Below are 27906 nucleotides of genomic sequence, written 5' to 3' on the forward strand. Positions count from 1 at the left end.
CACAGCGGCTGTTTTTTTTTTTTTTTTTTTTTTACCGTAAATTTTACAGGGATTTTTTTTGGTGCTCAAGAAACAATTCTTGTGAAAACTGTTGTGCTGCTTTTTTGTGTGCGTGTTTTTGTGTGTTTGGAAATGTTTATGAATAGAAAGTTTAAAAGAACAGAAAAATAACTTTTTCTTACATTATAAATGTATTTTACTGCATGCCGTATGATTATGTGTTAATGTCTGTCCACTGCAGGGTGCCACCTGGTTCAGATGCCCCTGCTGCCTCTGCTGCGACGGCACCTGCTGCGGCTGCAAGTCAGGGCAAACCATCACTGCGCAGGATCAAGGGCCGCATCCACAGAAGCAAGAGCCTAGACAGCATAGATCTACTGGACTGCAATGTGAGTCAATACAGTGCATGCAGAGATGATGTCATTCAGTCGTTTGTTTTTCACACGCAGAGTGGGAACTCCTATTGAGCCAGTGCTGAGAAAGTGTTATCAGCTTAGCTTGTTTGTGATGGAAGAATTGAGTTACAATTGCCTCCATTTCGCTCTATTAATGGCGCAAGCTATAGAAGGATTGGTTATGGTTTTCATGTGTATTTATGTAATCCTGATACTGTCATGCAGATCAAATGCATCCTTTACTGTACACCATATTCAAATGTGATCTTGAAGCCTAATGTTAGCATAACCAAATCTTTCTTGAGATAAAATTATGGTTATTAAGTAATAGTTAATCCAAAAATGAACATTTTGCAAATCATTTACTCACCCTCACGTCGTTCTAAACCTGAATGACTTTCTTTCTTCTGAGGAACACGAAAGACAATTACAAAGAATGGGAACTAAAAAGCACCATAAAAATATATAATATGTGGTCCATATGACTATTGTTCACAAAGCTCAAGTCTTCTGAAGTTATACAAAAGCTTTGCGTGATATACAGACTGAAATTTAAGTAGTTATTTGCTGATACTCCTCCCCTCCACGTGGCTGTGAACAGATCAAGTCAGTGAGCTGAGCTTAAGAAGAGAATCAGTCAACTGAACTGGATCAACTGATTCATTATGAAAAAAAATTGACTCAAAAATTACTTGTTTACAAACCAGACAATGCTGCTTCTCTCTTGAACTTTCGTGAACATGCTAACTCGAGAAAGGAATTTCAGTTTAGGATTCAGTAAATAATGTTCCTTACACAAATTTGTTGTATCGCTTCAGAAAAGTTCGAATATAGTGCGTGAGGATGACTTTTATTATTCTTTTAGGATGCTTTGAAGCTTGAAAGCCTTTGCAGCCTTGAAAGCCATTCTTTATATATATTTCTCCTTATGTGTGCTTCAGAAAATAGAAAATGACATGATTTGGAACAACATAGGGGTAAATAAATAACGGCAGAACATTTATTTTTGGGAAACTATTTCTTTAAAGCTATCTTAAAATAATCCATCCTAACCTGAAAATAAGTGTTTGATCATGACTGTTGTCAGTGTACTCGTTGCTTCCGTGTCCCGAGGTGCTGTTAAATATAGATGTAGATGGAAATTCTTTCTTCTTCTTCCCTCCTGAGATTTACTTAACACAAGAGTCTAGTTTTTTGTTCAATTTGAGATGTTCACTTGTACCAAAACAAGCTATTTTTACTCAAAGAATAACATAGCACCGCATTGTTCTATAATTTACGGCTACATGTCTAAATTAAATGGAGCAGTGGGGAAAATGGCTTCTGGACATAAACGTTCTGACCTCGCCACCATTAACGGGCCACCAGCTCACTGACTCTTATCTCGCACCAGTCTATCAGGTCTACATGGCATCAAATCTCATGAATTGTTCAGTTTTTATTCAGCATTAGACCAGCACTGTGTCCACAGCAATTAGTAACGATTAGTCTATTTACCTTAAGACCTTCTTATTGATCCAAGACAACAACAGACATTTCAGTGGAGTGGAGTTCATTTGTAGCTCTGCCTTGTACTACTAAATAATGTAAAATATATTTAGATGTCGATTTTTGTGTATTCGCTGTCTTCTTTATCTTCCTTTACTAGCAGAGACAATATCATGATGCTGTGAGGTTTACAGACACCAAGAATAACAGTCCTGAGGACCCAGAGTGTCACATTAGGCTGTTTAAATTTTATTAGGCAGCAGAGAAAAATGCATTGGACAGATTTTCTTTTACATGCTTTAGCCCTGAAGCACAGGCTGACAGACAGCAGCGCAGTAGGTGGCATGTCCCCATTCATATTCCCCACTGCCAGATGATATCAGATTACCGCTTTGATCATGTGATGTGCAAAACAAAAGTGTGAGTCACGTGAGCAAGTGCAGAACTTGCTGACGTCAGAAATGTGGAGGAGTGGTGCTATTAAACACCAGAGGCATATGCCTGTGTGTATGTGTTTGTGAACATTTGTGTGTGGATGTGTGAGATCCCACACCATTAACAGACGAGTTAAATCGAGCTGCCAGTAAAAGTGTCATACATGTGACCCAGAGCATAAGACAATTGTTAAATGCGATCTGAAAGTTTTTCACGTGGAAAAACTTTAAAACATTCCATATGTCGGACCTGAGTGGTTTGTTTTAGTGAGAAATTAGAAGAGTAATCTCACAAATTAAATGGGTAAGCCGCTTGATTCAAGCCCTAAAAACCATGATATCCCTGTGAATCTGCGGTGAGCTGAAAGCTGCTTGCCTGGCCCTGGTCATCTCATGTGCACTCACAAAAGAGAGTTGTGTAGGGGGAGGGAGGTCTTTCTGGCAGCAATTCTACCGGTTTCAGAAATCCAGCGTTCGGCTAATGTGTCACTAATGCACTGTAATATAGTGTTTTAAGAGAGCTTCCACAACTAGTGGTCTTTGACACAGATCACTAGTTTTAGATCACATTTATGACTCAAAATGACTTCACTACAACAGAAAAATATACACCCACATGCCTACTTACAAATTGTACCGGGCACCATTCAGAATTTAACTGAGAATGCCTTTTTTTTTTGTTTCTGAAACCAAAAGTTTCTGTACCAAACAGTATGCAGATTTGCATTTTAAATTTGAATGTGAGGAAGTAGAATTAAAACTAACTGGAATTCTAAGAGAGAGAGAGAGAGAGAGACAGACAGGCAGACAGACAGACAGTCAGTCGTCCAAGGTTTATAATGGTTGTGAATAGGGGGAGGGGGTCAAAATTTTTGAAGTCAAACATAATGCATCTATCCATTAAAAAAAGTAATCCATACGACTCCAGGAGGTTAAAGGGTTAGTTCACCCAAAAATGAAAATTCTGTCATTAATTACTCACCCTCATGCCGTTCCACACCCGTAAGACCTTCGTTAATCTTCGGAACGCAAATTGAGATATTTTTGTTTAAATCCGATGGCTCTGTGAGTCCTACATAGGGAGCAATGACATTTCCTCTCTCAAGATCCATAAAGGTACTAAAAACATATTTAAATCAGTTCATGTGAGTATAGTGGTTCAATATTAATATTATAAAGTGACGAGAATATTTTTGGTGCGCCAAAAAAACCAAAATAACGTATTATGTAGTGATGGCCGATTTCAAAACACTGCTTCAGGAAGCTTCGAGTGTAATGAATCAGCATGTCGAATCCGCAGTTCAGAGCGCCAAAGTCACGTGATTTCAGCAGTTTGGCGGTTTGACATGCGATCCGAATCATGATTCGACACTCTGATTCATTACGCTCCAAATCTTCCTGAAGCAGTGTTTTGAAATCGGCCATCACTAAATAAGTTGTTATTTTGTTTTTTTGGTGCACCAAAAATATTCTCGTCGCTTTATAATATAAATATTGAACCACTGTACTCACATGAACTGATTTAACTGATTTTTCATTTTTGGGTGAACTAACCTTTTAATAAAGGCCTTCTGAAGCGAAGAAATGTGTTTTTGTAAGAAATATCCATATTTACAACTTTGTAAATTCAAATAACTAGCTTCTGGCAGACTACCGTATACAGAATGCATAAGTCGGCTTGCGGCAAATGAGTAATCCTCTGACGCGATGTATGACGCAGGATGCAGAATTATCATTTTAGACGTATAATCCGTGACCGGTGATTTGTTTTGCTCTATCCTCTGCGTTTCCGCTTTCGTCAGTACGTTGTGCGTTGGGTCAGAGGTCACTCTTCCACCGCAAACTGACTTGCGCATTCTGCGTACGGCTAGATATTTGAATTTATAAAGTTTTAAATATGGATATTTTTCTTAACAAAACACATCGCTTCACTTCAGAAGATCTTTATTAACCCCCGGAGTCGTATGGATTACTTTGATCATGAATGGATGCATTATTTTTGTCTTCAAAACATGGCACCCCATTCACAACCATTATAAATCTTGGAGGACTAAGGATATTTTTAAATAGATCTCTGATTGTGTTCGTCTGAAAGAAGATAGTCATATACACCTAGGATGGCTTGAGGGTGAGTAAATCATGGGATTATTTTCATTTTTGGGTGAACTATCTCTTTAATTACTCACCCTCATGTTGTTCCACACCCGTAAGACCCTCGTTCAACTTCGGAACACAAATTAAGATATTTTTGATGAAATCTGAGAGGGTTTTTTTTTTTTTTTATCCCCCATAGAAAGCAATGTAATTATCACATTAAAGGTCCAGAAAAATAGTAAAGACATCGTTAAAATAGTCAGTGTGACTACAGTGGTTCAACCTTAATGTTATGAAGCGACGAGAATACTCACTAGGAGAATCGGTCTCCTACGCTGTTTACGTAGTACACACAGTGCAGAGCTTCCAGGTTCTACGTCAGAACGCCAACTCCGTATTGGCCGACACTGTTCACATGAGCAGCACGACGCATAGGAGACTGACTGGGAAGAGAAGAAATTGTTGAATAAAGTCATTACTTTTGTTTTGTTTTTGCGCTCACAAAGCATTCTCGTCGCTACATAACATTAAGGTTAAAACACTGCGGTCACATTGACTATTTTAACGATGCCTTTACTACTTTTCTGGACCTTGAATGTGGTAATTTTGTTGCTTTCTATGGGGGATTAAAAGAAAACCTCTTGGATTTTATCAAAAAGATCTTAATTTGTGTTCCGAAGATGAACGACGGTCTTACGGATGTGGAACAACATGAGGGTAAGTAATTAATGACAGAAATTTAATTTTTGGGTGAACTAACCCTTTAATGTGATTATTGGTGGTTAGGTTAAAGTGCATTACCATGCATGCCCCCTTCTGGATTGGAGTGTGGATCGCCTGTGACTGACTGTATTCGTCATCTGACTGCATGTACCGAACTGATGGATGTACCGTTACACCCCAAACAGATAGATGGATAGATGGATGGAATGAAGAGCGGAATGTAGCCACTGCTTTCAGTACACATGAAGAGAGATCACACAACCACAGATTTGTAAAATATTTAAGGGTCTGAGATGAAAGGCAGGTGGCTGCAGCCCTCATAAAAAGGACGTACTAACACCTGTACATGCAATTACTTTATACAGATGGCCACTCTGTCTATTCTCTTAGGAATGCCTAGGTGCTTGACGTAGTCTTTAGTCATTTGCTTTAGCCATTTGTGGAATAATTAACCTCTCCTCCCCTGAGCTTCGGCAACTGCCACTGCTTTTGTTGGAGTGATTTTTCCCTGTTGACATGTAATAGCAGCATCGACCAAGAGAGCTTGTCCGTATGTGCCTGTGTGTATTTGTACACGTGTGTGAGTGCCTGATTAAGGGGCAACCCTAAAGTGACAGCCTGATGGCAACCTGGACGTGAGGAGACTGTATAGTAGCTAAATTTAGAAATGGTCTCATTCCAGTTCAAATAAGTTAATTCATTATTGATGTGAAGGATGTAGATGGGGCTGATGGCCAGGGAAATTTAAAGCCTGTCTGGCCTCTAATCCAGGTCTGCTTAAATTAATAACTATAGATGACCGATCATAAAGCTAATGATGGAATGGGGAATATGTCACACATGCCTGGCTGAGAGTATTTATTTGGATGATAAAGATCAATACTAAGCTTTTCTCACCGAAAGAGGAAATGATGCTATATTATGATCCTAACATCATGAATCATCTTATACATTATGCAGCATATGCTACACATGCTGAGATGTGACATGCTGAGAATGAATGAGTGTGTTAACGGAATTTTTATTTTCCAGGCATGAATAAAAATCAGTTAAATGGCTTAAGCAACAGCTTTTTTTTTTCTCACACCATTAGCATGAATTGCTTGATAAGTTACGTCTTTTTTATACATTGTCATTCAAAAGTTTGGGGTTGGTATATATAAAATACTTTTTTAAAAGAAATTAATACTTTTTATTTAGCAAGTATGCATTAATTTGGTCAAGTGACAGTAAAGATTTTTACATTGATGCACATTGAAATTTCTATTCATCAAAGAATCCTGAAAAAAAGTATCACCATTTCCACAGGAATATTAAGCAGCACAACTGTTTCAACATCGATAATAAGATGAAATGTATTTTGAGCAGCAAATCAGCATATTAGAATTTCTGAAGGATCACGTGACACTGAAAACTGGAGTAATGGCTGTGAAAAATTCAACTTTGCCATCACAGGAATAAATTACATTTTAAAATAAAAATGAGTTGTAATTATATTTCACAATATTACTGTTTTTACTCTATTTTTAATCAAATAAATGCAGCCTTGGTGAGCATGAGAGTCTTAAACTTTAAAAAATCTCACAGATCTCAAACCTTTGAATGGTAGTGTAATTCACTAGAGTTTTCTGGTGGAATATCCTCACTGCTGATTGGCTGCCACTGATGGTTAAATCTCTTCCTATTCCACTTTATCCACCCCTCATGGTTTACTTTGTAGTATTCCCTCAATACAAACAGAATATTTCTAACTAGAAAGAAAATCACTTTTGTGTCAGAAGTGTGTGGGGAATCTTGGCTTATGGCCTGAGCTTAATGGAAAAAAGGGGAATTCCCTTTGCAGGAATAGGGATGAGTGTGCCAAGCTAATTTGACAGTGATGTAGAATCAACAGGAGATGTGTAAAGGTAATAAAACTGCAAACGGTCATCAGAGAGTTGAAGAAGATGAAAAAATGTGAGAAGCTAATACAGAATATGTGTGTGAAACAGAAACAGACTGTCTCTGTGTGTGAGTGTGTGTGTGTGTGTGTGTGGTTGTGTGAGAGAGAAGGAGAAAGAAGATAAAAATAAGAGTATTTGAATGTAAGGCTAGTAGTTTCTGTATCAGCTAACGCACTGAGTCTAACTGTGGCATCAATCATGTATCACTTCAAAAGACAGCCTCCACGTGGGATCAGCACATCACCATGCTCATGTCAAGGGTGGACTGGATTTTCTGACTGCAGAATTTTAAGTGGATGAAAGCTAAACATGGAAATGAAGATACAATTCACAATTTATATATATATATATATATATATATATATATATATATATATATATATATATATATATATATATATATATATCAGAAAATATGCATCCATCTTTACATAGATGTGGACAAAATGTGCAAAAGTTTCCATTTAAAAATTGGCTGGCATGATGTGGCATCATTATACACTAGTTTTGTCCCATTAGAGCAACTTTATCAGGAAAGAAAAATGCTCTCTGAGGAGAGATCTCGATAAGGACTGTCAAACAGAGGCCATTATTAATTATTCAGAGCAAACCGCCGACTGCTTCATCTGTCTTTAAATGCAAAATAGCTTCTAAATTATGTGGGACAAAAGAACATGGATCAATAATTTAGAACAACCTACTGTGGCTGAGGAAGAGCTCACTGGGATACTCACTGAGAGACATGAGAAGGTGCGTCATTGGCTTGCTCTCGTCTGGCTTTGTCAAATGTAATCAGCCATTTCTCCTCACATGTTTCATGCTTTAATAACTGTTTTGAAGTTTGCATGAAGTATCATGTACTGAGACATATTTACAAATCCTCAAATAGCACTAGGATTTTCACTGTTTGTATCACTCTACTTGTCCGTGTTTAGGTGATCCTGACTGATGGTGAGTTTGCAGGTTACATCTTTATGCCAGTAGGTAGTGATAAGAAACTGTTTTTGAGTGAATCGTTCCAAAGACTATAGATATAGAAAGACGGTTCACTCCTATTAGTTATGAATGGGAGAAACTGCAACACGCAATATGGCGGAATACGTCCCGCCTTCTAAGTAAAAGAGCCAATCGCTGATTGAATAAAGTCATTGCGTCACTGCAGCTGCCGTTAGAAGCTCCGGTTCCCATAGAAACCTGAGACTCGCGCTTAGGACTGCACATGCCCATTGACTCCTCTAGCCTGAAAAATAAGCTTTTTTAACGCTATTTGAGCACAAGAAACAACATTTATGGGACAGTTCATGTCAGATTTTGTTGCTGATTTGAAATATGTTATTTAATTGTGAGTTCGCCAAACAGTTTTAGAGATTTTCCCATTCAAATAGATAGGACTTTGTCTTGGATGCCCAAAATAGCTGCCTGGAGACCTTGCAAATATGGCCACCAAGTGAACAGACTTTCCTTGAAAGGGACTTTGATTGTTCACTTAACCGATTTGTTCAAAAATACGGATTCATTTAGAAATGAAACAAGTAGCTGTAATTATAAGTGATTAATTGAATCATTCATTCAGAAACAAAACACTGTTGGTGCTTTCAAAACATAAGGTGCGTCCCAATTTGCGTACTTATGCACTAATCTATGACATTTTTAAGAACAAATATTGCGAGTAGTGCGTTCACACTGAAAATTCCAAAAAGAAAAAATACACTTTAAATACCCGGATGATGCACTAAATTAACGGAAAAAACGAAGTGTGGAATGTTGGACACTTTATGCACTCAACTGTCGCAGCTTTAATCACGTAGTGGATGGGGAGGGGGTATCTGACTCCGTAGTTAAATGACAAAACAACCTTATGCAATTCACGCACTACATGGATGAGTAGATAGTGCATAAGTACATAGTGTATAAGTGCATAGTGTATAGTGCGCCATTTGGTATGCAGTGATAGACTGTAAAAAAAGATGGATGATGCACCTTCACTCTTTTACATTGTAGTAACTGAAGCTGCCAGTGTGTCAATATGGCGCTGAGATCTTGAGTCTCGAGTCTGCGCAGTAGTGAGCACGAACTGGAGCCGCGATATCAATGTCCCGCCCAAACTCGAAACAACTCATTATGTCAGTGTGAAATAAACAGTTATGGAAATGTAGAAATTAAAGTTAAAGCTCCAATCTCCTCGCGAAGATCCAGAAAAAAGTCCGTAGGTGCCTCAGTGACTACTTCACTCAGAGAAGCTGTCAATCTCAGCTGTCAATCATGGCGTCACACCCCCGTTTTTATAGCATCAAATCACTAACTAAAACCAAACTTATTTAAAGAACGAACACTTGAACTAACACCAGCGATACAAAAACTGCCTAAAATGACAGAAAACTGTCTTTGGAAAAAAAAAGTTTAAAGTGTAATTTGATTGTCTCACGTCCCTATAGAGTACCTCAGGGATGACATGTTTTTGTAGGCAAAACCCGGAAGCGAGTTAGCATTTTAGGACTTCCTGTTCCATCACCGTAAAGTCTGGGTTTTTTGAATGGGTTTTTTCTAAATCGCCTGAAATAAGGTCTGAAATAAGCCTCTAAATATGTTCACGTTTTGATCTATTTGATCCAGTTATAACATGCTTGTGATTTTTTTTAAACCTTTATTGTGTCTTAAAAACGGTGGTTGCTAACAAATTGCTAAAAGGGACTAATTCCTTTGGCGGGGACTTTAGACGTCATCATGACAAACAGGACATTTGGACAGCATTTCTCATGAAAAAGTGGATAAGTATTCATACACAGTGCAGATCATAATCAGCAAGCATGTTTTTAAATAAAGTTGTTTTTTAAATAAAGTTTGAGGAAGCTTGGTGTTGGTGACGTTGATCCACGACCATGGTGTGCTGTAGTCCGTTTATAGCCTACTGTTAGCTTTTTATATCTGACGACTTTATTTAGGCTTCAAAATGTATAAATGTTGTGGTAACTTGTAAAGATTATCTTGATAGGCAAAACGTGTAAGTGTCATAACCCTTTGTTAAACACAGAGCTTATTTTTTACGATTTTTTCCGAAAGTCTATGGGAAAAATGCATAGGCTTTCGATCGAGGGAACCCGTGCACCGCTAACTTCCGGGTTGGCCTACAAAAACACGTCATCCCTGAGGTACTCTATACGTTTCATGGAGAGGGTGGGGTTTATGACCTATACTGCTTCCAGCCATCTGGGGGCGATCGAGACGCTTTGGCTACATTTTTTTAGGACTTGTGTGGCACGCTTGGTCCAAAATCACACAATGAGTAAGTACTACATTTGATTTTGAACTTACTTCGCGACTGTTAAAAGAGTATGTTTTATATAGTATGAATATGGGTAGGATGGATGAAATTTGAATGTACTATATCCGCCATGTTATTACTGTCACGTTGACCTACCAGCATCAGTTGCGTTGCTTCATTGCCATTCATAAATCCTCTCCCATGGCCGTGGATTGTAAAGTGTCCATTGAATGCGCACAACAGAATCTCAGCGGAAGTAGTAGGTCATACGGGTACTTTTCGCCTACTGTTTTTCGAATACTATGTATTCAGACATACTACTCTTTTGGTGTGCTGTTTGTATACTATATATAGTGAAGTATTTGACAAATGTGTTTCTTAAAGATGCATACAGTTGATTTTGCTTTGGCTTGTCTGTCAAATTCCAGCCAATAAAAATCTGTTCTGAAAATGTTTAAATTCTCAGAACGTTCAGTCATTATCCAATGTGCTTGATTTAGTCTGATGGCTGATTTGGTTATGAAAGACTTCCAGCAGTGAATAAGGACCTTGCTGGCGCAGCATACACACCACTCAATCAGTATCTGCGGGGAACATATATTTAATATCTCAATAACTGTGTCCAATTTCCTCTTCAAAACTCAAAATCAATAAAAATAGTATCCAAACTCTTACACAAAGAAGACTTGCATTGCAGTGGCTGTAATGCAATAAGCACAACAGGTAAACAAGCAAGAAAACAAACAACATCATCTCAGCACACCAGATCAGCTGCTAATGCACTTTTGCCAGGCATACACCACCACTGGACAGGCAAGTGATATCTGCTGTTTCTGGACTGGAGAGATGTTGCTTTCTAAGAAGAACGCAGTCATTGTGAGCTGTTGTGCTGCCAGATATCACCCCTCCCCCTCTACCACCTACTTCTGTGTCCTTGCCTGCCACCAGAACAAACCCTAAATGCTCCTAAACACAAACATACACATCACCGCACAAACATCTTGGATGTACAGATGGAACCGAGACATACTGAGACGTTTGAGTCTAAAACTATATTTAAGCTTAGACCACTTTTAGCCCAAAAAAAACGGTTGTTTACGCCGGGGAATAACAAGGCGGGATATTAAATGCACTATTCTTGCTCTGTAGAACATGCTGTTCTTTTAAGATGTAGCTCACTACATGCTCTTATTAAAAGCCTTTTTCTTTAGGTTTTAATAAAATAAGTGGATTACATTAGGTATGTGGAGCCGCTGATCATTTATTGGGTCTTAAGTGTAAAATGAAGCATAGAAACATGCCTGAGGATGTGCCATTACTCCAAGCCATCATACATTTTACATGGACATGCAGAAGGTCAGGGGAGGAATCGAAGCTCAGAGCCGATTGATGGAATTTTGATTTACGACAAGCTGTATGTATGCGAGCAGGTCGCTGTGAGTGGATTAGGCGTGTACCTGTGTCATGTAGTGTGTATTTTTACCATGTTTGTGTGTGTGTGTGTACTGCCTTCCATACTTCTGTATTGATTTCTGTCATTATAGATTCTGTAAGTCATGACTTTACATTGCTATGATTATCTTTATGTGCAGCATGTGTTTTCAAAGTAAATGCTGTCTGTTTATTAATATAGACAAAGCACATATAGCCGTTTGCTGGATGCTTTGAAAACAGTGCAGGTGAGTGAGACCAATTTGTCATTTCCACCCTGGTGTTTCATTTCTCAAAATGATGTATTATGTCATTACATAGCATGATGCACACAGTGTTTAGGATGTATTAGGGCAATGTGCGCACATTGGTTCAGTCTCACTCGCACACTTGCAACATCAAACACCAACAGGTTCAGTCGCCCCTGAAATGCGCCTGCCACCTGCTGATTCCGTGTGAGCCGGAGGATTCAAGTCTTTTAGTCTGTTGCTATGGAAACACAGTTGGCCAATGGCGGGGGGTGGGGGGTGGGAAGAGGAATGATTCTTGGGAAATTCTTTATTTAATGGAGAGTGCATACGAGAATGAGAGACAGAGGGGGTGGGGGGTAGATAAAGTGATATAAGAAGTGAAAGGGAGCTAGGGAGAGAGTGTGCATACACACTGTGTACTAGATCAGATCTTTTCCATTCACCCGGCTCTGAACTGAAGATGGGGATGTCTTCAGGCATACATGTGTATTCATATAAGCTCTTCTTTGCTCCTGAATTAAACCGAGCTGCTGATTCTGAGAAAGGCTGGTACAGTAAGAGGACGAAAGCCACGTTGAGCTGCTTTGGGCTGGGATGCTGCATGTCTTATTTACAGGAGACTGACAAATAACAAAAATAAGCATTCCGCATCACTTCCCTTTACAAATCCGTTCCTCCTTGGAGCTTTTTACACCTTCACTGGTGTGGGTGATATCTGACCCCAGGAGAGGATGACAGAGCTGTTTTGAGGTTTAAAAAAAGCAACCATGCAGGTGAATGAAATGTGATCTGTAGATGTAGCAAATATTTTGAGGTTTGTTGCTTTACTTATTATTTATTTAGTCTTTCCTCAGCAATATGACTATGTATGCTCGCAATAATTTTTACCCCTTGATTTTCTGAAGGTAAAAATGGTCATATCTAGGTAAAATTTCAACTTTTTTTTATTTTTGTCATTCAAGTAAATGAAGCTTATTTTAATTAATAAGTTTTTCATTGAGGCATGTGAAACATTTTCTAACCAAATTGTAAAGAATCTTTTTTTTTTTTTTTTTTGTCGCATTACTGTAATAGAGAAAATGTTTATGTAAATCAACAATATTATTATTTTATTTGCTTTTTAGCTTTATGATAATGAGAATCGAGAATACTTTTTTCTCCTTTTTTCATTTTTTTTTTCTTTGAATTAAAGGTTAGTTCACTCAAAAATGAAATTTCTGTCATTAATTAGGTACTCACCCTCAAGCCCGTAAGACCTTCGTTCATCTTCGGAACACAAATTAAGATGAATCGTCTCTCTTCTCTGTAATTATCTTTACGTAGTTGCTGCAGTAAGCACAGTGAAGGCTTCCATGTTTACGTCCGAACGCCAACTCAGTATTGGCCAAAGCTGATCACGTGAGCAGCACGACACGTGTGTGTGATGCTGACGCAGGAGCCGGCCAATGAGTCGCCGTTCTGACGTAGAACTGAACGTAAACAGTGTAAGAGAATGACTCAGAAGAGAAGATATTGTTAAATAAAGTCTTAACAATAAAATAAAGTTTTTTTTTTTTTTGCGCACTAAAAGTATTCTCATCACTTCATTAAATCAAGGTTGAACCACTGCAGTCACATCGACTGTTTTAACGATGTGTTTAGTACCTTTCTGGGCCTTGACAGTGGTGATTATATTGCTGTCAATGGACTAGTCATATACCTCTCGGATTTCATCAAAAATATCTTAATTTGTGTTCTGAAGATGAACGAAGGTCTTACAGGTGTGGAACGACACGAGGGTGAGTAATTAATGACAGAATTTTCATTTTTGGGTGAACTTTAAGTCTGAAATGACTTTGACATTTTCTTTATAGTTTTTATAAACTTTCCTCAAAAATGATTCTTGGAGAGAATAAATGTGTGCTAGTAACTCATCTAAACGTTAAATCTTTTTTATTTCTCACACGTGCCCAAGGTGTATTCCTCCTGCTTTCCAGAGGCCTGGGGTTTCCTGTTTCATGCTCATGAGAGCTTGACCACAGGATGAGAGGGATAAAAGAGGATGATGACACTTGAGAAAAGTGACCTGATTAAGGAAGATCGTTTTAGGCATGTATTCTGTTTCTGACGTTGGTTTTATATACGTCATTTTACACTTAGATTGAAAATGTGGAAAGAGCACTAGCCATGGAGGTGCTTATAAAGTATATGCTTGATTAGTAGTGTTCATAAGCAAACAGTGTTTTTTCTCTGTCTGGAGCTGTGTGTTTTGTACCCAGCAAAGCCCTGCACCCTCAGGCTTGATTCATCATGGTCCATCCCCTCTGCTGTGCCCCATTAGGATCAGAGCTGCTATTTCTGTCCTCTACCTGTGGCGGGATGCTCCCTGCATTGCCTTCATGCCTACTCGGCCAAATTCCATTAAATAAGGAAAGGGTTTGTCTAAGGTCCCTTTCTGACAGAAAGCTCCGGAGGAGTTTAAAGGAAGTGATGGGGCCTAATGGAAACCTTTTAAAGAGGCTGAGCTGACCAGTGGACTGCTGTCTGGACCTACTTCAGTCAGTAAATACACTGGCCGCTGTCCTGTGATCTCCTGCCAGAACACGTCATTGGATGCTTCTGTGTGTGAGAGGGAGTGCAAGAGGACAGAGAGGGAGTGAATTAGACACAGAAAGAGGTGTAGGAGGCGATTTGAACAAAGGAACACAAAATAAAACAGACAAAGGGAGATCGCTCTACCCAGCCATATAGAGTCAAGCAGATATTGACTATTCCCTTAAGCGAATGCTAAAGCAATTATGGGGGAAAATATGCTGTCACATTGAAGGTCACAGGTCATTCGATGCTGTAGCATTTCTGCGTCACTTATTATTGGTCAGATTTACAATCCTTAGCTTTGATTAATCGCTTAAGCAATACTTGATCGTTTAAGTTATTGGAGCCTATCATGATTAATTTGAGTCTTACACTTTGTACTAGGCTTTTAGAAGAAAGCATGAGACTATTGATTTCTATCTCTTCGCTCCCCATTTTTGTGCTTAAAATGGATACATATTTACTGATTATCACGCACACGCTCACAGAAACAATGTTTGATGTTTAAAGGCGGGGTAAAAATTGGCTTTTGCGAGGAAATATGTGGCAAATTACTTGTTAGCTGGCTGTTGCTAACTATATTATTTAAAATTACTGTATGATGGTAAATGGAAGGTTGCAGTTTTATGTCTTAAAGGGATAGTCCACCGAAAATTGTTTCATCATTTACTCACCATTATGACGTTCCAAACCTGTATGACTGTTTTTCTTCTGTCTAGCATAAAGATATTTTGAAGAATGTTTGTAACCGAATAGTTTTGATTCCCTTTGACTTCCATTTATATAGAAAAAAATTCAAAGTTTGTCAATGGGAGCTGAAGGTGTTTGGTTACCAACATTCTTTAAAATATCTTCTTATGTGTTGTTCTGCAGAAAAAGAAAGTCATACAGGTTTAAAATGACAAAATGATGAGTAAATGATGACAAAATTTTAATTTGTGTGGACTATCCCTTTAAAATCTTTCTGCCTTTTCACACTCTAAAAATAATAGATTAAAATAATCTAAAATAAATTTACATGACTGGTAAGAAATATTTATCGCTAGAAATGTTTATGACATGGCTTGAAATGATATTAGGCATATCCAAGCCTAAAACCCACACTCTTGGATGTGTTCAGGTCATTCCAGCCATATTTCCTTACAGGAAAATGTTCAAAATTATACATAAATGTTGTGCATTAAATATATGTTAGATGTTAAATAAAAACATTAGATTATAAATGTTTTTAAGACTAAATGTGATGCTTTGTTATGGTTTTGATGCTCAGTCAGCTTGGCTGTATTTCTCATAGTGGCCTGCAGAGGGCAGAGTTTTACCACGTTCTATAGCTACACTCAAACTGTTGAGACCAAACTACACACAGCATACTCTCATACCATTTAAAGAAGAGTTTAAACACATTCCTCTACTCCAGCTCACTGTCCCTCACTGCTGTATTTGAGTGCAGTGTTTTGAGTGTCTTTTGATCTGTTTGGGGTTGCCTTGAGAGAAACACTCAATAAAGAAGAGCCTGTTAATTTGATTAGGTCTGCCATGCTGTGTGGAGCAGGGGGCTTTAAATCAGCATAGAAGTGTGCTTGTTCCCTGATGGGGGAACATGTAGGGGAAAAGACGACACTTGGTGTGCAGTAACATTAATGAAGCTTGGGTCGACCTCAAAACGGCTCTTACTCTTGGGCTTTGGGTGGCATGGGCTGAGTTTGCCCTGGCAGATAACTTGCCATATGATTTAATTAACTCCAATTGATGTTACAGTGGCTGCCAGTGGAGATTGTTCTCTCTCTCTTTATATATACACACTCCCACCTCTCACTTTCTGTCTCATGCAGAGATGTGCTGTACAGTGTGGAAAGAGGGAAATAAGAGATATAGCAAGCAAGTGAATCAGAAAGTGAAGGGAAGTCCATGTACTTTTTGAGAAGATATTGGTGTCTCATCCACAATCTTTAAAAGCCATTTTGTCTGGATTTATGTAGCCTGTTTGAAGCAACTCTTCCAACTGAACATTTCTGTGTTAGTGACCTTGAGCTTTATGTGCTGCAATTTTCCAAGGTACGTCAAAATACTGAAAGGAGTAATTATAATGAAATATTATATATATTAATTATAATATATGTCAGAAACATGCCCTGTATGTCACTAAACTGCAGGATGACGTGTGTATATAGTTGAACGGCAGATGCAGTAATGTGGTACATGTTGATTTTTCTCATGAGTTAGGCTTTCAGTGAGATTACTTTTGTAGTAAACGTGATTTCTTCAATTAATGAAACAGCTTCTTTGGCATCCATCTCCACCCAGATGTAAATAAGTAAACCCCACAGTTTATGCAGTTATATTTCTAAATCAGCATTATAAAAGCAGGAAATAAAATGAGAAAGTTTTAGCTCTATAAGAATTACATGTGACTTTCTTCCAGCCTTCACATTCCTATTCTCTCTTTCCAAAAATGGCAAAATATAAGAAGCAGTCCAAAAAAAAAAAAAAAAAAAAGAAAAGTCATTCTCCGAATGGAAATATTACAAGCTACACAATTTATCTCACTCAAACAGGTATCATTCCAACAACAGTCACGACTTCCTGCTTCCCCTGTTCTGTGGAGTTAAGTGTACACTACACTGCAGTCTCCTGCCCTGTTTTCATTCAGTAAGCTATTGTTACTACTGTAGAGCGAGACAGTCTCCAGGCAGTGCAGGGATCTTTCTCTCATTGGATTTCAGATTGAATCAGTAATCATACCCAAGATCATAACCACCATGGGGGACACTTCTAGGGGAACACATCCTCTGCGATGTTCAAATTAGTCAACTAATAGGGTTTTTTAAAGGCTGATTCTTAAGCTACTACATAAAAACAACATATTTAGTGTTTATGATTGTATGTATTAAAATCAGAAATGGATGTCGCCTTATTGGGACATTACTTGTCCTTGTCCCTAAAGCCCACCCCTAACCCTACACATTAAACACGTAGTCCCACTATTCTGTACCCACTGGGCACTTTCTTTCCACTCTTTGAATATTTTCTTATTTTTATTTAATAGAAGGTGATATGTGATGGGAAACGGGAGAAGAATGAGTTTGGAAAAAGGCAGATTTAAACTCGGGTCGGCTAATGACCAAAAACTAATGTCACTCACCTTACTCTTCACACCACTGATCCTGCTATCAGTGGGATTTCTGGCTTAATCAGTCAATTGTCGGACGGAGTTAGTGTAAATAGCATCTGCCAACAAGGCGGGCTATTTGCACTTGGTGTTTTTCTTTTCGAGAGGTGGCTGAAATGCAACTTTACACACAACTGTCAGCCTGCATGGAAAGTTTCTTGAGACTCCAGAGACACCAGCAGATTCAAATGGCTGTTTGCTGCTGGCTTTTTTATAGCTGCCCTTTTAAAACAATTAACTTGTTTGACAGAAATTTTCCTTAATAATAAGCCTTTATCTGACCGAGTTCTCTTGTGTTGTCTGCTCAAATCTTATGATAATTCGATAATCTCCATTCAGTTTTCACACAATATTAGTTGTTTTCATGCCTTCTGCATAACACTGCACCATTTCATGCTTTTCATCTTCAGAAAGATCTTTCTTCCTCCCCATATTGCATGAGAATAGTGACCTGCTTAATAATAACAACCTCTTAAAGTAGAATTTCCATTTACCTAAGAAGACCTGGCAATCTATTTAACAAACCTGTCTCAGATTGATACCAGTTATCTAAAAAGATATGAAAATAAAACAATCCCTTTCTTTGGAAAATTTAAATCTGAATGTTTATTGTACTGAAATCCAACTGATATGTCACTTGCATAATAATTTGGAACACAGTGTATGTTTGGTCTGCCACCAAAAAAGCTTATAACTTATGTTTATTAAATTTAACAGAGTGAATTTATGACTGTTGGAAAGGAGAAAGGGTGCAGATTTATGCAGCTGTCTGGCTCTTGTACTGTGCAGTTAATTAGTAAACGTCTGATTTGCTTCTCCCCTCTCCTTGCTGTTGACGTCTGCTACCACCCCTTATATCTTCTAAATATTCTTCATTTCAACTAGTTTTTGAGTAAATTCATCAGTTTTATTCCAACATAAAGTAGATCTATGTCTGAGATTACATTGTTTTTGTTATCATGAACCCTTAGTAATCATTCCCAGATGTTGTAGTGAACAGTATAGGGAGGTGTGCACAATATCTCAAAATAGAAAAAAGGAGACACCCTAGCACCCCGGTACTGGAATATCTGAGCCGCACCCTTATCAGGAATGAAGTGAATCATGACACCAGCAGCTGGATTTAATAAGTGAGTTGGAGAAAACATCTTGCAAAACAGAATTAAAGAAAAATTAAAAAAGGTGTGAGCAAAAGAGTAGGGGGATCCAGAGGAGAGAAAGAAGCAGAGAAGATAAAACAAAAGCACAAAAGATAAAGTGTTGTTCCAGTGCCCAGCAGGCCAAGATGAAAGGAGAGGCTAATTAATGTTGGTGATTAAAGCTCATCCTTTCTGACCAGCTGCTTGCGAATCTATGATGCCATTGATCATCTGAGAACCACCACCGGCCCATCCAAACACACCAGAGAGCTGCAGTGAACTTTAATCCAGCTCACACATGTATATGTTTATGCATGCAGAGAAACATATGTACATGGACAGCCAGATTTTCCATGCCTTATGGTATGGATTAACCCTTTGTACACTCCATTCATAAATGTTTCACTCTGCTTTGCGGGATCACTGTACATGCTTGTATGTCTGTAGTGCTGCAGTGATGAAGTATATTTTTAGGCTAACTCTGAATTTAGAGTCACCCTGGTTCCCTCGACAAAATCCCTATATGATTTTTTTTTCCATTGGCTTTTGGATTAGAAAGTTAGTTTATTCATTTAGTCAAAGATTAGTTTTGTTCAAGATCATAATCTTCACAAATTAGCACAGTTTTTATGAATTTTAAAGATGAATACAATTGCCAGAATTAAAAACTTAAACAAGCTAGACCATGGTCGCTTGACTTCCACTTCAACACAATTATGCTTCCGAGAACTCTTTCAGTCTTTATTTAAAAAAAAAAAGAAAAAACTTTTTTCTATGAAAATTTAAGTTAGAATAGTTTGCAAGAGCGTGATTATAAACACAATGTGGCTGTGAAAATGGATTAGTGTATAGATGAGTTTACCTGTTAAGCATGATGACATTTAATATCCCCGACAACCTCAGTAGTCCCACTTGTTAGTAACCGCCTTTTTCAAGACAAGTAAAAGTTTTTTTAAAAATCACAAGGGGTATTACTAAAGGATTGTAAAATATGATTGATAAAATGTGTATATATGTTGAGCTTGTGTTATCCACTGGCCTTATTTCAGACATTTAACCAAAAATTAAAAAAACTGATTCTTAAAGGGTTAGTTCACCCAAAAATGAAAATAATGTCATTTATTACTCACCCTCATGTCGTTCCACACCCGTAAGACCTTCATTCATCTTCGGAACACAAATTAAGATATTTTTGATTAAATCCGATGGCTCAGTGAGGCCTGCGTTCAAAGCAATGACATTTCCTCTCACAAGATCCATAAAGGTACTAAAAACATATTTAAAACAGTTCATGCGAGTTCAGTGGTTCAATATTAATATTATAAAGCGACGAGAATACTTTTTGTGCGCCAAAAAAAAAACAAAATAACGACTTTTCAACAATATAGTGATGCTCCGATTTCAAAACACTGCTTCGGAGCTTTACGAATCGAATCAGTGATTCGGATCTCCTATCAAACGGCTAAACTGCTGAAATCATGTGACTTTGGCGCTCCGAGTCACTGATTCGATTCGTAAAGCTCCAAAGCAGTGTTTTAAAATCGGAGCATCACTATATTGTTGAAAAGTCGTTATTTTGTTTTTTTTGGCGCACAAAAAGTATTCTCGTCCCTTTATAATATTAAGGTAGAACCACTGAACTCGCATGAACTGTTTTAAATATGTTTTTAGTACATTAATAGATCTTGAGAGAGGAAATGTCATTGCTTTGAATGCAGGCCTCACTGAGCCATCGGATTTAATCAAAAATATCTTAATTTGTGTTCTGAAGATGAATGAAGGCCTTACGACATGAAGGTGAGTAATAAATTACATTATTTTCATTTTTGGGTGAACTAACATTAACCAAAAATCCATAAAAAATAAATAAATAAATAAACACTGACTTCAGGCCAATAACAGGAAGCGCTTATGTATTCAGTCCAATATTCATTTTAGTGAATTGATTCATCCTAAAACGGTCCTCTCTTTCATATCTAGTGAATTGGTTCGTTCAGGCAGTTCTTATAAATGAACAGATCTGGAAAAAGGTTCATTGATTCAAATCCCTACACAACATTTAGATATTTTATAGTGGAATATTTAGTTTATTGCTATGTCTTTGACTCGGTTATATAAATTAGAGCATATTCTAGTTTTTAGTGGTATTTAGTGTACATTTAACAGCTTAAGATTCATGTTGTCATCCTGATTGTTCTAATTAATTGCCTCTAATTAAACTACATAATTTGATATAATTTTGTATGGTATGATTAAAAATCAATTCCTTCATGGAAAAAAAAATGAATAAGATTTTAACTTCTGGTAAGCTTTTTACAGAGTTAGTCACTTTGATACATTATTAACCCCTTAGCATTCCTGTAAAATTTGCCTAAAACGCCTAAAAAAAGGCATACTCAAAGTAAATTCCATGCTGTTCTTAAACCATTTGGAGTATATGCCTGGTTTTGGTCTTTTTTGTGTACAGTGGGTGGTACAGTTGAACGCTAACAGGTTAAACATGTAAGAGCTATTTGATATGCATAAACTGTCTTGTGTTTTTTAGCTTGTTCATTTATACAGGTGCCTTAACCTGAGGGCAAATGGAGCTCGAGTAAGACCCCTTGTGTTTTTCATTTCCGTTTCACTCTCTTTCTTTCTCCTCTTTTCTTGGTGTGGGGGGAGAATGAAGACCTCCTGTGTGCTTTGACATTCCACACAGTCTAATGAAATGAAGGGTGAGGCTTTGTGAGGAATGTGCTTTGGAATGTTACTGTTATGAGGCGAGTCCCTCTTCCACTCTACTGGGCCACAATCGGAGCACCCTGTCAAACGAGTCCAGGGTCCAGAATGCACTGCTGTCCCTGTCACAGATGTGAGGAGACTCTAATTTTAGAGCAGCTGGTTTTTAAATCGATACCAGTGCGCCAATCACCAGCTGTGTCATCTGAGTTATGGCACGGCCTTGGTGGATGTCAGGGTGCATTTGCGATGCTGCGAAGCAACTGACTCACACACACTCTCTGTACGCAGAATCGCCTCTCATTACCCATCAGGCTTCAGGGGTCAATCTATCTTTATAGTTGCTAGGCAGAACAACATGTCAGTGGATGTAAGAGGAAAGACTCGTGTTAGACTGATGTTTATATACCTTTTGTTTAAATTATAAGTCAAGATATGCGTTATGTATTCTTCATATTTTATGGATGCATGTGAAAGGAAAACATTTTTAAAAGAGTATACAAAAGTGCCTTTTTTTTCTTCTCCTAAAACAATAATTGAGTTCCTCAGGATGTAGAAACTTGTTCTCATGATGGTTCACATCCTGAAAATCTAAAATTAACCTTTACTGCAGTTCTGTGCTGTATCTTTAAAAGTGCAGCCCAAATGGGTGGAATAACATCATAAATATGTAATTAATTAACATGCTATGCCAAATTTCATCCTATTCCCAATAGTGAATTGAATTTCCTTTCTTTTGGAATGCATAAAATCTCATTTCCAGCAGATGGGAATGCTTTCAATCTATATAAGGATCCTTCAGAAACATGTTATACATTTCAAAAGATGCTTGGAATAAAGAGAGAGGATTAGTCACTCTTGCTTATATGGTTAATTTAGCATTTGAATCTGTGCTGTAGCGAATGATCAAAGAGAGACTTATTGAATATCCATTTAAGCAATCTGAGCATTTCTTCATTAATGTACTATAATAAATACAGACCTGGCACAGCTGAGTTATAAACAATGGCTTGACTGTCTTTCTCATTTTGGTGAATCAAGCACTCAGTTGTTCAATATAGTTGTTTGTTAGATGGCAACAATGTATGAGAGGTCTTTTGAATGAGGTCATTTCTTTTCTTTCATGATTTTTTTTTGTCTTATTTTTATTACAAATTATTTTATTCTTTTTGATTTTTTTTTTATATCATTTATCAGGATTTGCACACACCTAAAAATGTACTACTACTTTGAATTGCCTTACAGTATTCACAACTTTATTATATAATAAAAAAAACTACTATGCTTCATTTTTTGACAGACTTATTTACTATTATGTCTATATTATTTACTATATATCTAAACCTTCTTTAATGATGACAAGTATTGCTGCTGTGTTGTTGCACATTAGACAAATAAACTCTATGAAGAGCATTTTCATATGATAGGATCTCCATGACTAATAAATAATGGAGGGATTTAGGTATTAAGACAAAATTAAAAATGTATGGATATAGCAGGGGAAAGAGAAGAAATGGTGGCATGCTGAAGGGATGAATTTCTTTAGACAGCACTGATTTTAACCACAGCCAGTGAATGGCTAAAGGATACTTGAGTATGTTTCTATTATGAAATGAAATGAGAAGGCAGAATCATGACTCTCTCTCTCTTAACAGCTGTGGTGTAGCGCTCTCAGTCACATTCTGCTTCTTCCCAATCCATCATGTAATTGCTCAGCAGCGCATAAGCGCTCCACCATCTGACAGTTCTGCTCCAAACACCAGTGTTCAGTAAGACTTTACTCTAACTCTCACACTAAAGAAAACAAGCACACCTCAGCACAACTACACTGTAAAAAAGAATTGTTGGTTTAACTTAAAGTAAGTTACCTGGTTGCCTTAAAATTTTGAGTTCATCGAAATTAAAAATTTGAGTTAATACAATTGTTTGCGATTGATTTAATCAACAGAAACTCAAAATATTATGTTATCTGAACCACATTAATTATCGAAGTTGATTTGACAAAAGAAAAAATGTTGTGATAAACCATGAAAATAATTTTTTTAGTGTATTAGTGCTGTACTTTAATTTTCAAAAAAGTTTTGGGGTTGGTAAGATTTGTCATGTTTTTTTTGTTTTTTTTTTAAAGAAGTTTCTTATGCTCACCAGAGATGCATTTGTTTGATCAAAAATACAGTAAAACAGTAATAAATTGAAATATTATTATAACATATGAAATAAATATTATTATTTTTCAAAGCTGAATTTTCAGCACCCATTACTCCAGTCTTCAGTGTTACATGATCCTTCAGAAATTATTCTGAAATGCTGATTTGGTGCTCAAGGAAAATGTTAAAAGCAGTTAAAAACAGTTGTGCTGCTTAATATTTTTGTGGAAAGCCTGATAGCAGGATTCTTCAATGAATGGAAAGCTCAAAAGAGCAGTATTTATTTAAAATAAACAATAATAAACAATATTACATGATGATTTATTTTGAGCGTGTACTGACAGCAATCATAAACTATACACACTCGCTGTATTCACTATACAAACTACACACACACACCCACAGACGCAGACTTCTAGCATTCTGAGCACTATTGAGTGGGGTTCTTCCGCACCAGTGGATATGTACCGTAAGGCTGTGTCAGTAGTCATACTCTTGGGACTGTAATGACTCAATGTCACACTTTGAGAAAAATTGCCAAAAAAGTGAAACTCCCACACAGCAGCTGACTTTCCCTAAAGCCTGAGCTGTTGACCTTCCCCTAAGCCTGAGTGTGTGAGTTTAATGGAGAGAGCAGATATGTGTGTGCATTTATGAAAGAGAGAAAGACTGACAGAGACCAGAAAAGAAAGAAAAGTCTTCAGCTTTTCCATGGCGGGCATAAATTGCATTTTAAAATATAAAACAGAAGTTAACTGTTATTTTAAATTGTAATAATATTTTCACAATATTACAGTTTTTACTTTATTTTTGATCAAGAACAGACTTATTTCAAAAACATTTAAAAAATCATACAGACCCTTAACTTTTGAATTGCAGTGTACATTATTTAAAGTGTACATTTTTTCACTTTTTTTTTTAACTTTAGTTAGTGTGTAATGTTGCTGTTAGAGCATAAACAGCATCTGCTAAAGTTACAACGCTCAAAGTTCAATGCAAAGGGAGATATTTTCTTTTAATAAAGAATTCGCAGTTTAAGGACTACAACAAATGGCTGGTAGGAACTACAGCCATTTGGTGACATCACTAACCCTAAAATTTGGGCTGCTTTAGAGAAGAGAAAGAGTTGTTGTAGTAGAGTGTTGTGGCCATGCTGTCATTTTACGCCGGACTGCTTCACAAACAAGGGTCAATTCAACGCTGGATTTGCACAGAAGATTAACATGACGGCACATGCTAGTCGATGAGTTAAATCAACTCCACAGCAACTACATAAATTTATCCACTAACTGCTCAGAAATGTCCAGATGCATTCTAAAAGTTGTAACTTCTTCCTGAGTCTCTCCATCAGTGTCTGACTCCGGTTTGAACAATGTAAGGCTGAACAACTTTACTGGCAATTGTCATTTTGGCTGTGTGAGATTCTCCAGCTTTGTTGTTTGAGCAACCAAAGCGTGAGCTGTTAAAGCTCCGCCCTCTTCTGGAAAGCGGGCGGGGAGCAGCAGCTCGTTTGCATTTGAAGGGACAAACACAAAAATCCAGTTTTTTTGCTCACACCCAAATAGGGCCAAATTTGACAAGCTATAATAAATTATCTGTGGGGTATTTTGAGCTGAAACTTCACAGACACATTCTGGGGACACCAGAGACTTATATTCCATCTTGTAAAAGGGGGATTATAGGTCCCCTTTAATTAAAAGTAGATTTAAAATAATGTGCTATTGTGCGACTTCTGTCATGGGCAACAACACCTATCAATGTCTCAGATCTCTACAAACTGTATTTACACATTTTACTTTTACTCCCATCCACACATTCTGAGACCTTAGATCTTCTCTTTTTATAAAAATAGTATTTCTCAATTGTCTATATATGCAACGTACAATGTTTATGTGTCAGATTGTAGCTGTGAGCATTTCAGTCCTCCACTTCCCAAATTGGCACCAGACAGCAGCAGTCCCTCCCTGTCTCCCTGTGCTGGGCTTAGGCAGCCTTTCAACTGGGGGATCCCTGTTCTGCTGAGCTCATCAGACTGACCCCTTTCAGAGAGACATGGATCAACTGCCTCTGTGGTCTTTTCTCCCTCTACAAGCAGTGAATGTGCTAAAACAGCACAGGATAATCACTTGGCATTAGTACCTGTTGTGTAAAGCATTAGTGGTAAGAATTGACTGGTGGGACTTGTGGTCTCCCACTGAACGCTAAAGCTGATGAGGCTTGATCCTGGCACCACTACGGAGGGCAGATTACCAAGAGTGGCCAGGCTTACATATTAACATGTCCCAGCATGCACTGGCGCCAGACACCATGTGATGGAGAAGCAAGCTGCTATCTCAGTGACTTGCCTGTCTGAATAATACATTTTTGACTGGATTTTTACTGGGCAATAGTATATATTTATATAGTGATATATTTTGGTCTTTATTTGCTCTCATTTATGCTTTAAATGCACTCATTTTTTTTTATTTTTTAGAACCAAAGGAGGACTTTTAAATTTCTGTTTAGCTGATGAGTTTATAATACGCTTCTCATTATGAATTTGGTCACATGCTCTAAATCTCTGCCCACAACAAAGTTTGAAACTACTCAAATGTACAAACACAGTGAAGCTGGTGTGCATCCTTTTTGGCATGAAATGAAAATTCATACACTTTCATAATTCATCCATGTATATGTTTATTTATTTATTTTTTACACTGTATATCTCTTATTCAAATTGTTATAACTCAATCTTCCAGCGAAACTACAGACTTCTCTCTGGTGATGTATGCCGGACATCTCCGATCATTTTGTCTACTTAAACGCTGCACCCTAGATGCTCACAATCAGATCTGCCTCCATCAAATCAACATCTGATAGACAGAACCAAGTCACTGCCCTACAGTTTTCCTTTTTCATTAATCCATTACACTCGGATAATATACATCAGGGGAAAAAAAAATGTCAGTGAAATTGTCCCATTTCATTGCAACTTTAAATGGCATAATAAGCAATCCAAACTCAGGGATTAAAGGGTTAGTTCACCCAAAAATGAAAATTCTGTCATTTATTACTCACCCTTGTGTCGTTCCATAACGGTATGACCTTTGTTCATCTTCAGAACACAAATTAAGATCTTTTTGATGAAGTCTGAGAGGTTTCTGTCTCTCCATAGAGATCCAACACAACTACCAGTACTGACTCCAGTGGCTTAAACTCAATTTTATGAAGTGATGCAAGTGCTTTGTTTGTGCAAAAAAAAAAACAAAAACATAATTTACCACTTTATTTACAAAATAATATTATTTTGTACCAGCTCTCGCGTGAACACAACACAACACGCATGCGTCGTGATGCTCTCGCGAACACTCGCACATGTGCGTTATTGATGCGCAAATCTGAACACGACACGCATGTGCCGTGATGCTCTCATGACACGTTGCAGATCAATATTTTTGTAAGTAAAGTGGTAAATTATGTTTTTTGCACAAACAAAGCACTCACATTGCTTATAAAATTGAGTTTAAGCCACTGGAGTCACATGGAGTACTTCAATGATGTCTTTTCTACCTTTCTGGACCTTGGAGTGGTAGTTGTGTTGGATCTCTATGGAGAGACAGAAACCTCTCAGACTTCATTAAAAAGATCTTAATTTGTGTTCCGAAGATGAACGAATGTCTTACGGATGTGGAACGACATGAGAGTGAGTAATTAATGACAGAATTTTTATTTTTTGGGTGAACTAACCCTTTAAGCTCGTGTGGAGTAACATTTACTGCTCTAAGACAATAAAACCACCATGAAATCACCATATCAAGAGCCGCCACATGCTTTCTCGGTATGTGCAAGACAGTGATGAGTGTTCATTTTGATGGACACAGCACATGCAGACAGTTATTTAATTAAATCACAACATATCGTGATTTCAGTTTTATTTCAATTAATCGTGGACCCCTGCTTCCCAGTGAAAGTCGTGCTCTGGGCTGTAAGTATAGAGAGTGCATTTATCTCCCAAAAGAGCTGTCAATCACATTGTCGTTTCTTTAAATGCTCCCTTTGTGGCTGATTTCATCTTGGCTTTGGCATGGAGCGAATTCCAGCAGAATTGCTGAGATAGTACCTCTAGGCCTGATCAAAGTAGGGTTTTAATCATGGC

At 37.6% G+C, this 27906-nt stretch overlaps 1 protein-coding gene across 14 annotated transcripts in view; it reads left to right on the forward strand.

The window, feature by feature from the left end:
• The window catches only part of tjp1a (tight junction protein 1a), a 164174-nt gene that overhangs the window by 46662 nt on the left and 89606 nt on the right, over positions 1 to 27906 (forward strand). For all 14 annotated transcript variants that reach the window (XM_051898749.1, XM_051898736.1, XM_051898742.1 and 11 more), the window contains exon 2: positions 242 to 389. In XM_051898749.1, coding sequence (XP_051754709.1) covers positions 242 to 389 — 148 coding nt within the window. The remainder of the gene's footprint in view (positions 1 to 241; positions 390 to 27906) is intronic.

The sequence above is a fragment of the Ctenopharyngodon idella genome, chromosome 7, assembly GCF_019924925.1.
Source record: "Ctenopharyngodon idella isolate HZGC_01 chromosome 7, HZGC01, whole genome shotgun sequence".
NCBI lineage: Eukaryota > Metazoa > Chordata > Actinopteri > Cypriniformes > Xenocyprididae > Ctenopharyngodon > Ctenopharyngodon idella.